Source organism: Liolophura sinensis, chromosome 7 (genome assembly GCF_032854445.1).
Source record: "Liolophura sinensis isolate JHLJ2023 chromosome 7, CUHK_Ljap_v2, whole genome shotgun sequence".
Lineage (NCBI taxonomy): Eukaryota > Metazoa > Mollusca > Polyplacophora > Chitonida > Chitonidae > Liolophura > Liolophura sinensis.
Window position 1 is genome coordinate 30883848 of NC_088301.1, and position 18356 is coordinate 30902203.

General features: G+C 41.3%; 1 protein-coding gene across 2 annotated transcripts; it reads left to right on the top strand.

Moving 5' to 3' along the window:
• The first annotated feature begins 448 nt into the window (after positions 1–448).
• LOC135471318 (multiple epidermal growth factor-like domains protein 10) lies at positions 449–17156 on the top strand. 2 transcript variants are annotated; one of them, XM_064750498.1, is made up of 14 exons: positions 449–572; positions 4088–4228; positions 4783–5028; positions 9028–9252; positions 10533–10628; positions 11209–11334; positions 11548–11703; positions 12458–12613; positions 13302–13439; positions 13798–13950; positions 14160–14312; positions 14730–14882; positions 15567–15705; positions 16301–17156. In XM_064750498.1, exons 1-14 carry the CDS (start codon positions 512–514, stop codon positions 16449–16451), a joined length of 2094 nt encoding a protein of 697 aa, XP_064606568.1. In that variant the 5' UTR covers positions 449–511; the 3' UTR covers positions 16452–17156. The 2 variants fall into 2 exon arrangements, with proteins under 2 accessions (XP_064606568.1, XP_064606569.1); XM_064750499.1 differs by lacking the exon at positions 9028–9252.
• The last annotated feature ends 1200 nt before the right edge of the window (positions 17157–18356 follow it).

Consider the following 18356-nt stretch of genomic DNA (forward strand, 5'->3'; position numbering starts at 1 on the left):
TCACTCAGAGATACGAAAGCCTGACGATCGCGCATGTTAGCTGAAGTGGAACATCATAACCTTATCCCATCAGATGACAGGCCGCGGGTTTGTCTCCCCGATAACTTACTCAACGCGCATAATCAACGGGTTCAGACACGGCGGAATAAGAGATGTGACGATGCGCGTATAAAACGATCAACACCCCTCGGAGGCTTCATGCTGTCTAATACCACCCACTGGTTGACAAAGGCAATCATATAATTACTATTATTTCACAATATGTTTAATGCGGAGCATCGCTGGGAAACACATATTTCTCATATATCTCTAAACAAAGTCAGGATGCCCTTTCGTCAAAATTATATCCGGAATTTAGTACTATGTTGGAAACTGTAAGTACTTCTATACTCTTAGTACTTCCGCCTGATCTCGAAGCATCGTGACACAGTGTTCACAAGCCTCAGTCCTTCCAATGTGGTCACTCACTATATAGCAGCGTTTAACAGCAGAAGCCAACAGTTGCACAGTTATGAAGACTTCGTATTTACATTATTGTCTTTTTGCACTAGGCATACGATGGTCTTCTCTAGGTAAGTACCTTCAAATTGTTGCAGATTCGACAAGGTGGATTAAAGCTTACTGTCACTTCGGTTGTCAACATTATGCCTCCTTCAGGGTAACAGGTTGGTCTCAATGCCGTCTTGTTTATATCGCTACCCCACGGAGACGCCTTGTCGAAAAAAACAGGCTATGTCGCCCGCCAAAGCTTACATACCGGGTCAACACATTCTTGGCCTAATAGAAAGTGCCATAACTTGGTTTGGTCTATTTATTTCCAGCAGAAGACGATCCTCGACGTACACGGCTTACAGCCGTCAGCAGTTAGCTGGGACAGCCAGAGTAGCTGAGCTATAGCATCTGTGGTAATAATTCACACCCCACTATTGTCTCGGTATATGTTGTTATGCCTTTTCAAACAAACGCAATGTCGTCTGGTTTCAGTTCAGAATTTCTTGCAGCAAATGATTTACATAGACATATATATGTACAAGTCTTCATCCGAAGCAATGCTAAACATGTTTAAATTACACGTGGTTTTCCATTAACGTGAAGTGACGTATGAGTCTGTTACGTTTCTGCTTGAAGAAGAAATCTCTAAGAAATACCAGATAAGTTATTTCACTTTTCAAAGTATTTGAGTTTCGTACTCTCCGCGAATGTGGCCTTAAAAGTGCCTGGCTATGAAATGTAACAATTGGTCAAATGGTTTCATAATAAAAGGACATACGGTGATACAGTGATACACATAGGGGGCCTACAGTGATACACATCATGCCGTTTACTACAGAGTATTAAGGAGAGAGATATGCACATCAGGGTACAGTTTCACAAAGCGGCGTACGACATTTTTTTATCGTACATCACTGCTTTTGTACGTCATTACTACCGTACCATTGTCCTATATGTACGATTATCGTACATGTACGACATCTTAGTGAAACTGAACCCTGTGGCGAGTGGCATTCTCCAGTAACAGCGTCTCTGACTCCTTACAGCGCATGAGCCGCTCTCTGTGCTCGTTTTACATCACTGCCACCACTAGGCAGTCTTGACCTTTGGAGTCTAAACGCACAGGTAAACTTATTTAGGCTTAGCCTGACCCCTAATGTCCTAGCTCGGAACAATTTTACAAGCATTCAGCAATAAAATTGTTTCAGATATTGGTTAGAAGCATGTCCTGCACACTTTATCATCACCGTGACCCCAGTGACCTCGGTGTTGTTCAAGATTTCTGTACAAATTTTACTTGTGGAGCCAGTGATGAAAAGCGAACATGAGGAGTATGGAAGTGTCTTCGACAGTTGCAGATGTTGAAAGCTGGTCGTGAAATTTAAAAGATTGTGAGAAGTAAGTAAGTAGTTGTTGCTGCACGAAAAAAATAAAAAGAAAGAAGGTGGCTAGCAGAAGATTAGATTTACCCATATCCGGTGGTATTATACTTATGTGTATAAACATGGAGGCCGCTTTGGTGGCCTAATGGTAGCAGGGTCTGCCGAAGTCGGGAGATCAAACCCGGGTCGGGTCATACCAAAGACTTTTAAAATGGCACTTGCTGCTGCTTCGCTTGGCGTTCAGCACTCAGAGGTTAGGGCAAGGAAACGTGACTGGTTGGCCCGGTGTCAGTATAAAGTGACTGGGTGGTGTGTCACTTCCATGGCGGCAGCACTTTGGCGGCATTGACTCACCCTGCCACAAGACGACACAGTATAACACATACCTAACGACTCCTCGTCGACATATGACTGAAAAATTATTAAGTACGATGTTAAACCCCAAGCATACGTACATACATGAACATGGAACTGATGCCTGTATAATATTCCCATTGCTCTCAGCAGTCACGTAGGTCAGCGTCTCAGTTTAACGCGTGAAACAGAATCAGAAGCTGTCGGCTCGAGAAAACCAGCTGGTTTTACAGGCTGTGAGGAAGTGCTACTGGTGTACAACATGTGTATGTATTTATATAAACATGATGTTGAATTCTAGTCATATACATAAAAACGTCAATAACTGAGCAATAATTCGAAACGCTGGTTTACAGATGGTTTGGGCGGTGTGTCTGCGATGTCACGCTCTCCGGTATGGTATCAAAATGGCTACTAAAAGCCTAGTTTATAAGACACGCGTTGTTCCAGTTACCATTGCATACATTCTACCTATCCCATCTCAATCTTGAGTGTGTTTAGAAAAGTCCCGTAAAGCTAAGAAAGCTAAAGATATGCACTGACTGGACAAGGCTGGAAATGGGAATGTGTCTGTCCTGCTTTTTGGACCAGAAGTAAAGAACCAAGGCCAGATGGAAAATGAAAATATAGTCCGTTTAACATGTTTGCTCTAAATTTTTAACGGAATACACAATGCGTTAATATGGTACATAACGTTTATATAAATTCATAAAGTTTCTACACGTGCCAGCTGTGTGATATGTGACATAGAATAGATTCCACACATGCCACGAGTGTTTTGTGACACACAGTTAGAATAGGTTCTACATCTACTGGGCGTACTACGTGTCACCCAGTTAGAAAAGATTATACATCTCATTATAGATTCCCCATCTGTCGGATGTGCTTTGAGTCACTCAGTTACAACAGATTCACCTGTGCCGGGTGTGTTGTGTGTCACACACTTACAATAGATTCTACATCTGCCGGGTGTGCTGTGAGTCAGAGAGCTACAATAAATTATACATCTGCCGGATATGTGCCATATCATACAGCTAGGATATACTGAGTGCACTTCGACCCGCAAACTCATGGCGAGAATCCCGTTTGTCTGTGGAAAAATTGCTTTTGACATGAATTTACATAAAACATTGGCCTAGTAACCGATATGTGTTAATCGTCCTCACGTTTGGTGCAATCTCGCTAAAACATAGTTTAGCACAACAGGATTCACGCTAGCGCCTTTGCGTTTTGAGGTTATTTTAAATACATGTCATAGATTTTCACCAATGAAGCGAGAGCCTGAACCAGCTGTTGTTACCAATCATAAAGTGTCCGTCTTCAGAACACAGGGCAGACTTGAGACCACGTGATCACGCAACATCGATTTAAAAAACAACAAATGTTACGAAGATAAGTGTTGGGAGATTTCACTAGATTAACTAGTGAACACTAACCAGTACAACGGCATAATCTGTTATCGCCTTGGACGCTGGCAAGGGATCTCTGGCAAAGCGAAGAAGAATCCAAAACATCGTGAAAGCGGTTTGGCTAAAAAAATAGTTTAAGTTGAATCATGTAAATCACTGTCATGAGAAAATTCAAAAACATATTTTATTCCTTGAGTGACGTCATATTTAATCAAAAGTAGCATGGTGGGCATACAGTGAGCATGGACACTAATCTCAGGGTTTAAAGCTGGTTTAGTAATTTCCGTCTGTGTTATTGTTTCTGGTCATTGTCCTTAGAGTAAATGTGGACCAGGCTGTAGGTATGACTGTCACTGTGCGCGGAATTTGAGATGAGAGATTCAGACAAGATGTCCTTAGACAACGTGACTCAAGGTCAGACTGGTTTAGTAATTACCGTCTGTGTTTTAGTTTCAGGTCAGTGCCCTCAGAACAAGTATGGACCAGACTGTACGTATGACTGTCACTGTGGTCCGGGTGTGAGCTGTGATCCTCAGACAGGATGTGGTGGAAACTGTGCAGAAGACTGGCTTGGTAATCATTGCCAAGCGAGTGAGTATTCTAGAACTACATTTTGTCTTCAGAAATTTGATTCAAGTGCCACAAACAAAAAGCAACAACAACAACAAGACCAACAGCAATAAATCAAGACCCTTTCCGATATTTTTAGGCTGAAACAATTGTGGACCAAGCTCCATTTTGGTACATCTGAAAAAAACATAAACAGAATTAATATGTGAACAGCTAAGAAAGCATATTCATACATCTGAAGTAAACATACACGTGGGAAAGACGCTAAGCTGTATTCAAAATATTTTCTAACATATTCTTTGGGCGACGAACATCGTGAGGCCAGATGATGTGACGTCACAAAAGTATTCAGCAGACAGTAACATTTTAAAAGAAATGAAAAAAAAATTAAATTGTGAATGTATTAAAGTGACTGTATGAAATTATGTTCCGTTTTTTTGAATGAAAATAAAACAAATTATAAAGCTAATCGGATTTATGAATATGTAATTTGTGCTGATCTTTAATTTCAAATGCACACTAACTAGGTTTCACCTTTATTTAAACTGCCGTGCAGTGATGTCTTGTCCTTACAGGGAACGTGGCTCTACGGAGACCAACAGCCGAGAGTCCTAAATCAGTATGCAGGACACTATTAGGTAGAAGAGTTTGTGACCACTCCGTTCTGGCGGTGGACGGCAGGAGGGGACATAAGTTTCATGAAATTGGTGGTTGTTCCCATACGGGCAACGACGATCTCCCGCAACATGCGCAGTGGAACGTCACTCTCGACCAAGAGTACGATGTCTATTGGTTTATCATCGATAACAGAAATGATTGCTGTAAGTGACTAGAGTTTTCATCGTATATTAACAGGTGTTAATTTCAAAGTGTGTATGTTTTAGACACTAAGTATCATGTGTAAAGAGGATTATGTGAATATTTTGGAGAAAGGCTTCTTCGGGTTCTTTTTTGTTAGAAATGATTGGAGTTATAGCGGCATATAGTCATTTCACACATGATAAGAAAAATTATGTACTGATTTCTTTGAGCCAAAGCTCACCTCTGATAGATTAACGAGCCGTCGTTCGCATATTTATTTATTTATTTCATTTTTACGCAGTACTCAAAAATATTTCACTTAAATGACGGCGATCAGCATTATGGTCAGAGAAAAACGAGCCTAGCTACGTCATTGATGCGAGGCTCCTGGGATATTGCGCTGCACTTGTACGCTAAAAACTTCAGTCACAGAGGTCCCGCTCCCCATATTAATCCAATCTGGGATTAAGAGACGGAGGGATATGAAATTCCCCTGTTAGATTCTCGCTTTAAGCCCATGCAATGGAACCACAAAGTCTGGGTAGTGCACGCAAACTCAGACATGTCCAGACTTCTTCAGGAACTATCTTCGGCTGCCGGATTGAGCCGACGTCTTCTGCGCGGACGGGACCGATGTCATATCCGACAGACCTGATGAATATAGTCCACATGCCTGTTGCCATTATGCCCTCTAAGTTATAATCAAAACGCCCGCCACCGTTTTTATCTTCACATACATGGAAAAGTATGACTCTCGATACCAATTGTGCGAAATTATACGCTATTCTGTAAGACAGCCTGGAAGATAGAGACCACGTGATTTCCCTAGTTACAAACGGGATGGCTGAAGAAATTCTCCCCGCAAATGTTATATAGGAACATGCCTATATTTAAATCGATGTCGGCGATAGAGTATACGCTGGATTTGTGTAATTTTCAGCTTTCCAGATGGTCTAGATGTTTTTGTAAAACTGGTGTGATGTTTTTGTACAACCTATGGCTTACTACTCACTGACGGAGTAGAAAAAATGGGTCTTATGTCCTGTCATAAACTGGTTGTGTGTACGTCTGGAGTGTAATAACGGAAAACGTAATTTTCTTTTGCATGATTTAGAAATGGGTCTTATGTCCCGTCATAAACGAGTTGTGTGTACGTCTGGAGTGTAATGACGGAAAACGTAATTTTCTTGTGCATGATTAAAAAGGTCAAGCAAATGCACTCACGAAACTTTATATATGGCTTTCATGTTTTCTATTCTTCTTTTGATCTTTACCCTGGCGCTTTTGTTCATAAAAGCCAGACCTAAGGAGGACATTCTGAAGGTATCTGGGACCATTTCTCCACGATTTTTCATGTTTTATTTATCCATCTCCCCCAGTTCAAAAACCCCACCACTTGCCACCCCCGTTGTCACTTTCAAGCATATCTATCCCCAGGGCTGTGCCCGGTTTCCTCACATCATAATGTTAATCTTATAAGTGAAATATTCTTGGGTACTGCGTAAAACACCAATCAAATAAATAAATAGTAACAGGTGTAAAAGTCCTTCTTTGTGTGACCCTTAAGTGGCCTGCCAAATTCACATGCTATATCAACATCAAATGGAACCAACCTCCACCTGCTGATAGGTAATTATTCTTCTCTGCTATAAACTCCATAATATTACGCAATTTAATTTAACCTTACCGCCCGGTTTTCAGCAATATTTAATGCGTTTTGTTGCTGAAATAGATTTCTTGAATTTAAACAGTTCTGTTAGTGAACATCTGCTTGTGCAGGATTGCACTCTGGAATTAGAAATTACAACAAAACAGCCAACTTCTAGCAGTTGTTCACATTTAAACAGAAAAAAATTATAACAAAGAAATTATTTTAAAAACACTTCCAAAAATGACTATTCAACGTACATAAAACGTGCTTTGTAAGTTGTTTTTATGCCACTGAGGATAAAGAACACGTCTCATAGACGTAACCTTGTTTACATTGCAATTACAGTCCGTAATCTACCAGATTTTAATCACTGGGCATGGTGACGGAATTTTGGACGAGTCGTCTTGATTACTTGGTCGGACGAATAGGCCCGACAGCATTGCACTTTTAAGTGTGATTTTCATAGCGAGTTTTTTCGATGGTGTGAGGAAGATGGCATTACCAAACTTTAACGGTACACGCACAACAGTGTAATGAAAGTGCTATAAGAGTTCAATGCCTAAAAAAACAAATTCTGAGTCTCCTTTAAACCTTAAAAGCCTTGGGTGAAAACTAAAAACACGAGGAAAAATTTGAAAATTCTATTTTTTTAGATGTTTTTAACAACATAAAAATGCAGCAAATTGCCTAATACAAACATATATTTACTATAGGTACATTGTCCGAAATCCCGTTGACTAAAAGTCAGCATTGTTCAGACTTGGAGTGGACTGATGTTTCTTTGAATAAAACTGAAAATGACCCCTCGGTCAGATCTCTACATTCGAGAAGACGCCATTTCGACGACACTCTCGATCATACCGCATAAAATGATGAATTATTTATTTATTTATTTATTTGATTGGTGTTTTACGCCGTACTCAAGAATATTTCACTTATACGACGGCGTCCAGCATTATGGTGGGTGGAAACCGGGCACAGCCCGGGGGAAACCCACGACCATCCGCAGGTTGCTGGCAGACCTTCCCACTTACGGCCGGAGAGGAAGCCAGCAGGAGCTGGACTTGAACTCACAGCGACCGCAATGATGAATTAACTTGGACGGTAAATACCCTTTAAATTAATGATAGCTGAATTAATATGTAAGCAAACATATAATACACTGACCTCAGTAACCTTTTCCGGAATCTGGTTGTTGACTTTAGGCCTTCTACGGCAAAGATTAAGCGATGTTTTGTGGTTGGTGAGTTAATCTCGGGCTGCCACGCGATCAGGTGGTTATGTTTGTTGTGGTGTTTATTTATCAATCTGTCTGTTTGTTTGTTTGTTTGTCCGTCTGTCAAGTCGTCAGCAGCTTTTTATGGAAAAAGCTCTGGGTGAAATTTAGTGCACATCTTTTTCGTTGGTTATGGATCTGGGCCCCCTTTGTGCTAAGAGATAGCAGATACAGTCGAGGTTTGCCAACAGCCAATAAGAAAGTTACCTCCGGAGCAATGGCGGTGACCTGTGCTTGGCCTTACATGTCAATCGGGTAAAGCGTCTGGACTACTATTTTTAAAAGAGTTCTCCATCATAATGATTCAGCTGGCTGGTTCCCTCCTAATGGCGTTAGATGGCGCCACTCGCTTCAACAGTTAACAGCAACATTTTGTTTTGTGTAAAACGGAATTCTCAAATTATTGGAACAGGAACAAGCAATACCCATGGGTTCTAGTTAAGTGTTTTTTTTTTTATTTTGAGAATTTAACAGAGCTACTGTTTACAAGACAGTGTTTCTTGTCTGGCATTGGATCCCCTGACTGCATGGGAGTGATGCTTATATTTTGAATACAGTACAGATGTTGGTGTGTACTGCTGAGAAAATGTATATAGACGCTGCATGGTTGATCAGGCGTCCGTAGGTGGAATTGTTGTTGAGTTCTACCACCGAATGCTTAATGGTCATATAACCCCCACATCACCCTGATATAGTGCTGTTAAAATGGCTGCCATGTAGCCTTACGCCATTAATATCAGTTTTGATTTATTTATTTGATTGGCGTTTTACGCCGTGCTCAAGAAACCCACCGAGGAAAACCCATCTCCATTCGCAGGTTGCAGGCAGACCTTCCCACGTACGACGAGAGAGGAGGACTGCATGTGCCAGATTTTTATTAGTTTTGAACATACGCTAAATAGCATAAGTGTTCGCAACAGACTGCCATATTATTATGCCCGGGAGGGCCTCAGTTCTCATTGCAGCATGTTTGAGCCAGACGTACGTGTAGATTTACTTAGAAGCAAACAAAACTCACTAAGGAAATTTCGATAGATTTTTGTTGAACAGCAGTCCCTGACGAGCATTAGTTCTCCCATTTGTACCCTACAGGTGGCTGGCGCTTAAACGGTTTCGTTTTATCGGTTGGACAAACGTCAAAAGAGGGCTATGACTACCAGGTTTGTTACCATGACTTGACAAAAGGCGGTCCCTATACAAAGGGGCCAGGTGACACGATCCATGAACACTGCACCGACGCTCCACTGAAGGGAGATGTTGTCCAAATTAGACAGACCAACATCTACCCGCTTTCCCTATGCGAAGTTATTATATACAGTAAGTAGCACTCTTAGCAGGCTCTAATTCCTTAAAATGTTTAATTACTCAGAATTTTAGAAATTCCTAATTTAGACTTACAGATGATTTTGGCGGAGCGTTTGTTTAGAATGTTGCATGTATATGACAAGGTAGTACAAAAATGGTTTTGATTTTCCACGACAGTTTATAATATGGAAGTGTGCTAAACATGAGATAAAAAAATTAATCTTAATTTTTAGTTTGCAACAGAATTCTATATTTGATCCAAACCTACGCAGAAATAAGATAAAAAAATAATCTTTTGTACACTGATATATACGTCCGATCAAAATTCTTTAGAATATTACTGGTGTAACGTGTGCCTTTGCGCGCAAACACGAATATTAAATCTATGTACATGTGCCTCTTTCAAAACCAGATAAGACGTCATTTGTGACATTCATTTTTAGTGTGGTCGATAAAGCAACCATACAATCTAAACATCTGATTGCATTTAAATCAGTGAAAAGTCTAAGAAGGTTAATGAATGTAATTTCAGATTTTAATAGTTTTTCTATTGAGTCTTACTTTATTTTTATTCTTTGCCTTCCTTCTATTTTGGATAAACCTGCCTTCATAATTTATTTATTTATTTGATTGGTGTTTTACGCCGTACTCAAGAATATTTCACTTATACGACGGCGGCCAGCATTATGGTGGGTGGAAACCGGGCACAGCCCGGGGTTGCTGGCAGACCTTCCCACTTACGGCCGGAGAGGAAGCCAGCATGAACTGGACTTGAACTCACAGCGACCGCATTGGTGAGAGGCTCCTGGGTCATTACGCTGCGCTAGCGCGCTAACCGACTGAGCCACGGAGGCCCCTACCTGCCTTCATAAAACCGAACAAGTGACCTATACTTAGTCAATGGTTAAATTATTTCTTACAAAAGATATTAAAGGCATCATAGCAAATCCAGATGTTCACTATGCATGCGTTGTCACTGGGTTGCCGTTGAGCATTTAGTCCTGTCAGTCTAAATTTCGACCACAAGAGGCTCGGAGGGCTGACTCTGATACAACCTTAAGACATGCAGATCCCGAGGGACAACATCGCAACTCTGTAGGTATACAGCTAGCTAAACATGACAAAGCTTCCGACTTCAAATCTCATCTGACCAACCCCGAATAGGACTGGCTTTTCGTGTCCTTGCCAAACCCAGTATATTACGTCCAGATGTCAGCATGTCAGTGTCCAGTGAATTGAAGTAGTATTTGGCATGATCTGCAATTCGTTTACGGTGCATTTCTAAATGACAGTATGCAGCCCAGGCTGGTATGGACAAGAATGCAACAATCAGTGCACAAGTGCGTCGGCATGTCTCCGCTGTGATGACCGTCAGAGGAGATGCATTGGTAGGTAAATTTTCAATAAAAATTCTGTAAAAAATCAATAAATCTTTTCGTCGTAAAAAAAATGTGCCCGAATCAGGGCTTTACATCCAGTCAATTGCCTTTTTAGGTTAGATTTTTTTTAAATATGTCTTCTTCAAAGCGTATTGTAATTAAACTGCGTATTAAAAAAACAACTATAAACGATACAGAAAGCGCTAACAAGCTCCTAGGCTACGTGGTGTATTTATTTATTTATTTGATTGGTGTTTTACGGCGTACTCAAGAATATTTCACTTATATGACGGCAGCAAGCATTATGGTGGAAGGAAACAGGGCAGAGCCCGGGGGAAACCCCCAACCATCCGCGTGTTCCTGACAGACCTTCCGAGAAGAAGCCACCATTATCTTGATTTGAACTCACGGTGACCGCATTGGTGAGAGACTCCTGGGTCATTTGCGTCGCGCAGCCATGCTAACCGCCTCGGCCACGGAGGGCCCCCTAGCCTCTTAGATGTTGTACAGTAAAGGTGAGGTTAAAAATTAAGAAAAAAAAATTTAAAAATCAAACAACAAAGCATTGTGAATCTGTTTGCCTTTCCAGAGTGTGTAGATGGTAGGTGGGGTGAAGACTGCCAGCAGACGTGCTGTTGCCCACATGAGAAATGTAAGAAGAACACCGGCAAATGTTTTTGTCCTGCAGGATACAAGGGAGATCACTGTGATACACGTAAGCCGTCCGACTAAATGAACTATAAATTGGTGGTCAGTGGTCAATAAATGCCCAGAGGACTAACCGAAAGAATATATATATTATGTTTTGCTTGATATGGAGGAAAATCAAGTAAAAAAGGTCTTTATTTTGGAAAGAGAGTGTATGCTGGGAGAAATGGTGTCGTGAACTTTAGTACGGTAATAAAATTTACCATTTCCTGTATTACAGCCTGCATGCCGGGAGAGTATGGTCATGAATGTACGAGTACATGTGGTTATTGCGCTGAGGGAACTACTCTCTGTAGCATCACATCAGGAGAATGTCCAGACCAGTCACCGCTTCCTAGATGTCAGGCCGGATACAAGGGAACAAAATGTCATCAAGGTAATATTTTGAAATAAATGACGATCGATTTTGTTCGGGCAGAAGGTAATGATTTATATACGACAAAAGATGTGCTGTGAGGTTCTCTAGTCTGCACTCGTGAAAAAACAGTGAATGAAGCGAGAACATAACAGCAACCAGATCGATTAATCTTCCTTGTATTTTGGTTGTCTGTTAAACATTTCAACTTTAGCTTTGTGTCAGTGTCGGGAAGTTTATCGTCTGGGAAATAGCGGTTGTCTCCCCCGGGATCTGCGTGGTTTGGACACAGTTCACAATTTAATTTCCATTTTCCTACATCTTAACCTTTTTTATCAAAGCGCTGTATTCAAACCTGTTCCGTAATTCCTGCGTTGACCGATGAAAGTTTTCGGAAAACTGAGAAACTGTTAATTGAGGTCAAAGCCACTCAGTCAGTTGCCAGTAACCCCTAACTTACCACTACATTTGCCGGTCGCGCATCGGTCACTATTTCCTGAAAAACACACAATTTATACCTACGGTACAACTTTGAAGCTTAACTTACAAAACCCAACAAACAGGAAAAAAGAAATAACAGAGATTACATTAGCTTTCACTTCCTATCCGGAAGCATTAATTGTGAACTGTAGGAGTTCCGGCTATCCAGCAACCGAAAAGACGCAGGTAAACCGAAATATTTGTCCATCGGTCAATGTCGGTATGAATTATTTTCTCGGCCATAAATCACGATCATTGCAAATTTGGTTTGTGACAAATAAATTTCTTCCTACAGGCTGCACTGCAGAAGAGTATGGCCCTGACTGTCGAGAGACATGTGGATACTGTGCTGAGGGAAGAACAGTCTGTAACAGAACAACAGGAGAATGTCCAGATAGGTCACCGGATCCTAGATGTCAGGCCGGATACCAGGGAATAAAATGTAATCAAGGTATATATGCTAGAGTCTGCTGTCTGGAAATAATATCGACTCCTATCAAAGCACAAGAAATGGTTTCATGGTTGATTCCTGGAGGTTGACATGGCACCTAACAATCGTCTTGAGTTAAAATGGTAGCCGAAGCACAGAGAACTGAATTCACACTCACCAGTTCACTGATGAAGGGCGTGATGCCATTTCACTGATCAAGGGCGTGATGCCATTTCACTGATCAAGGGCGTGATGGTCGCTGCCCACCGTCGCATTAATGGATTCATTCTGTAGGACCCCTCTGCTTCTTACAGCTTTACTTCTTTGTTTATATCATTGATGTTTTATGGCTTCCCCAGAAAAATTTCACTTATTAATTAAACGATATTCCTTCTGTATTCATTTAAATGTTTTCAGTCAGTTCAGCAATTCTTAAAATGCCTATCAAATCCTATGTCGATTGCATTTCCATGGCGAAGGTCGACTGAGTTGAGACTCGTGGATATGTTCAACAGTGCAACCGCTAAACCAAGATAGAGTTATCTCACAGATTCCTCACAGTGCTCCTCACTGTAAGCTACGTGACTCGTTATTTTGACAAGAGGAATCTAAAAACTACATGTACATGTAGTACAGAAAAGGCTTAACATCTAACTGAAGAGGGGACTACCCTCCTCCGTACGATGAACAAAAAGACTTTTATTTACAGAATGTTCCCACGGATTTTACGGCGTCGACTGCCTGGATCTGTGTGGGAATTGCTCCAGTACTTCGGGATCCTGTCATCATGTTCACGGGACTTGTATTAGCTGTGAGCCTGGTTGGAACGGAACCTTCTGTAAAGAGCGTAAGACCACTAAATCTAACATCGCCATCCAAATCTAATAAAAAAAATAAATGCTGTTTTTGCCCTGTCCTGTTGCTTTATGACGTACTTAGATAGACATCACAATATGTCAATGACGTATATTAGTGGAGGAAACCAGTGACGTGCGTTGGAAACTAGGCTGGAACACAAGACCCGATTGGTCATGGACCTGTCGTCTGCTGCAAGACCGGCTGTGTAACCACTAATATAACGAAAACCCAACCCTCGAGCTGTTCCCTAAAACTAATATAAATGCACTCGTTGAATTCCTTAGGAAGAGGTGTTAACAAAAACGTGTTGACTTCAGTTAAATGAAAATGGTATTTCTATCCTACAGCGTGTCTTGCTGGTTACTATGGTGATAACTGTGGTGAGGTCTGTGGCAGTTGCCGCAGGGGAGTGGATCAGTGTAACGCAGTCACTGGCGAATGCCCCAGTGCTTCAACCGGCAGGTGTGCCGAAGGGTTCACAGGGGAATTGTGTAAAACAGGTATGTTTTATATCCGATGAACATAAGTAGTAGGGGGGACTTACAAATCATGTTAATTGTTAATTCGCATAGCTTTCTTCCAACTTATTTTGAATAGGTTACATGAGGATGTTTTTGTTGTTTTATAATAATAATATTAGGATGTATTATTAACTTAGTATGGACAAGCCTTCAGTGTAAACGGTAATGATTCTTATTTGTCTTGACAGAGTGTCCCTTAGGTCAGTATGGAATAGACTGCAGGGAGACCTGCGGACTGTGTGCGGGATGTAGACACGAGTGCGACAGAATAACGGGGATATGCCCGGGGAGTCAGACACCAAGATGTGGCCCTGGCAGGAAGGGAATAAGGTGTAATACAGGTAAGACACGTGACCAGATCTCGCTCCCGGGGTGCCAGGAGATTAACCTAGGCCTGGTCATATAATACACAATTGGCAATATCAACGGCACTGTCACTTAATTTATTTCTGTATTTGACTGGTGTTTTACGGCCATTTTGGAGAATATTTCAGTGTATACAACGGCGGCCAGCATTATGGTCGGAGGAAACCCGGTCAAGACCAATGTCCATCCATAGGTTGTTGGCAGACCTTCCCACGTATGACCGGTGAGGAGACAAGCACGAACTGAACTCACAGCGAAAGACTCCTGAGTGGATATGCTGCTCTAGCACGGTAACCACTCAGTCACGGAGGCCGGGCATTGTTACTTGACAGACGACAAAATTACACTCAGCAAATATAATCCACTATTTATACTTTCTTCTTTGGTCGTAGAGTGTTCCTTAGGTGAATTTGGAGCAGACTGCACAGAGACATGTGGCCAGTGTGCTGAGGGTCAGGATCAGTGTGATAGGGGAACAGGGACCTGTCCGGACCATCAACCGCTCAGGTGTGCACCTGGCTGGGGAGGGGACAGGTGTAAGACAGGTAAGATCAGAGAATTACTGTGCTGCCTCCGTCTAGCAGCAGCTGTAGTGAGACGAAAGGAGTTGTGTGGTTTTGTCACTGCGGGGTAGGCTGAACGAGATCTATTCTGAGGGTTAACCGTTCAGGTGGCTGTGGAAGGGTACATATTGAAATCTGTTGTGACTAGAACATGTGCACGTAACTGACTGGAGATAGTCTCAGTGTGTCTGACCTCAAGGGTCAGTGTAGTCTCGTCGAATCTAGTCTGTCTCGCGTTAGCTGAATCAGATCTAACGGATAGATTTGTCCGAAACTGTCAACAGTTTCATGTACATCAACCTACACATGACCTCAGTGGAATTTCATTGGCCGCGGTAATTTTTTCAGCGTACGATTGTTTACATCTGCACTAAAGGAACATTTTTGGGGTTTGTTTTATTGTTGTTTAATGCCATATTCAAGAATTTTTCACTTGTAAGCTGGATGCCAGCTTGTATGGTTGGAGAAACCCAGTGAGTAAACCATCGGCCTTTGTCAAGTTTCTGACTAACTTTTCTACATGTCACGTACACCATATGGTGGAATTCAATTGATCTCCAATAAGTGTTAGACAAACACACACAGAGGAGATATTAATAATTTGGAGTCATTGATGTATACATGAAAGATTATATGCGTATCATCGTGTTCTCTCATTCTTTCCAGCATTACTGAATGACACAGAGGCATTAGCTAGGCTTGCCGAGGTACAGCCGGAAGTCCCCTGCATAGGCGTCGTCCTGGGAAGCAGCTTGGCAATTGCTGCAACCGCCATAGTGATTATAATTACCATCGTATACCTAATGTAAGTTAATAATGTTCATTTGATTCCGATTTTGCACTCAGGTAGTGAAAACACAACAACTTCTACGGCTATAGATCGTTATCTAACAGTCTAATTGTCTAGCGATATCAAACACTTGCGTTTTTATCGCTTATCTCGTAACATTTTCCGGAAGGTGACCCCAAAAGCCATGTGTACCTCACGATTCACGATCTGAACTCACCCTATCAAGAACTCGACGATCTTCACCTCACCTGATAGTACTGGACAATCTGCACCTCACCTTAGCAAGTTATTACATGTAGCAATCTGCACCTCACCTTAGCAAGTGCTTGACAATCTTCACTGCACCTAAAGGTGCAACTAAACCATATGCTGTTTTACCAAGATGCCTTTTCGAAGTGTAGTCAGTGTTTCGACTGATAAATGAACCAGGTCAAACCTGGATGACACCTTATAATAATTTCCGCTCGGAGTAATCTTGTTTTCTTTCACTCGATCAACAGTTTTTGATCGATACTTACCAAATGACACCTGGGACAAATTAACACAACATTTTTGGTTTTCTTCCAAATCTAAACTCTAGATTTTTTGATTTTTCAATTGTATTTTCCAGGAAAAGATCTAAACAAAAGCCAAACTCAGATATCATGTTGCTATCAGCGGAGGAACCACTTGATCAGAGTGCGCATTCCACAGAGACGAAGGACGTAGACAGCGAGAAGTTTCCAAAGTACAACACCTTACCAGAGGATGAGCATTTGTGAAGCACAATGTCAATTCCATTTCTGTGACACTTGATGATTAACTCTAAATTGTTGTGGTATTTACAGAATCTGTTACCTTCACAGCTGGATACCATCTTATCTTTGTAAATATGTAAACTACTCATGTCATATTACAGTACTTATCACTACTTGTTATCGTGCCCTTAATTTACTATGTTATATCGGATAGTGTACATGTATCCCTTTCTGGCATGTATATGGCGTATACACAAACGGAGTCAAGGTTCGACATTCAGTGTTTCGTGTACCGATCTTCTACACAATTATAATTTGTTTCCATTCACCTTAATGCACAACAAACTGTTATTAATTTGACTGCCCCGCAATCGTTGAAATGTGCCAGTTGTTGCTTATAAGGGAGTTATGCCACTGACTGTTTTCATGATTGAATCAATGTTGCGCTAAACGTATTCAAGTTTGTGAAGATGACTAGAGGTCAGAGTTCATATACACACCCAATCCTTTTTACCATTTTGTGTCTAGAATTGAGTATAATTCTTCATCTGATCACAAAATCAAAGCGTTTTTTGCTAAGGTTATGTGTTTTAGGACACCATGGTCTGTTAGGACTGGATTTTCTGCTTTCATGTTCATTAATTGCATTGGATACGCAGGTTGCAGATAACTGCATGTTTATTTGACTCATACGTCGATTAGTAAAAGCATTTCCGTCACACTTCAGTACTATACTTTGTGGATAGTTATTGTATTCAAGACGATGGGTGGCGATATATAAAATGGAGTATCGGGTTTGTCACGTTGGCTGCTTGATGTCTTCTCCAGACATCACGTTGGTTTTGTTTAAATTTACTTCAATATGAGAATATCGGTAGTTTACTGAAACCCTTTCATCAACTAAAGCTGTGTTCCGTCCACAGCTGCTCGATTCCAGTCCGTAAACCTTATACATGCCATATACCAGCCTCCTAAACTGGAGGTAATTCAAGAAATAAGCCTTCAAGCTCCAATATTTCCACTTGGTTCCCTACAAGGGGCTATTATCTACTTCATTCCATCATTAGTATTTCCAGATCAATCGTATTTTGTGCCAGTGGCACTAATACGTGCTATCTGAGCCCACTAGACGTCGGTGGTGTCCAGTCACCATCTTTCTCTACTATATTTATCCCACAATGCACTGCGTTATGACGTCAAATGTAAACATGACCTAGTGACAGCCACGAGGACTGTCCCGGGGTCGCGTGACTGGGTCGTTTGGCCAGAGCTGTTTCCCGTTGTTCAGCTGTCCAAAACAACAGAAATCATGTTGAATAACCTGCAAAATGATGCGCTGTCCATTCTAGTCTCTGGACATAACCCAACGGGGCAAGCTGGAAGTTACAAAACTCTGACAGTTAAAGAAATTTCCGGAGAAGTTAACATCACAAGGAAACCGGCTCCACGTGACTTGGACCACTTTGGAGGCCTGCATGCATTATTTCACTAATGACAAGGGTAAGGGCTTTAAAATGTTGACCCCAGGTTTGAGGTTTCCAAACTCTCATCAGGGCCGGCCTTTCTACAGGAGGATAAGGTCACGCTTAAGTGGCCATTGTCATTCTTGTCCCCATGTTTTTAAAATGCGAGATAAGAGGCAACGTACGGCATTCTGACATTCTCTTATGACTATTGTTGTGTTCTTTTGCTTTTCACCATTGAAAGATACATGTCTTGGTTTAGGGTGGGAACAATTTTTGTGACATCAGGGATAATAAACCCTATAATTATGGTCAAAATGTCCACCACAGAATTTACACATTTAACTGAAAATACAGTATAAATCACTGTATTTTTATTTAGCTGCCTGAGGCTTACTTGAGTTTTTATGTTCTTTGACGTTTTTTGGCAGCCATATTAGAGTACAGTTTACCATGAAGTATATCA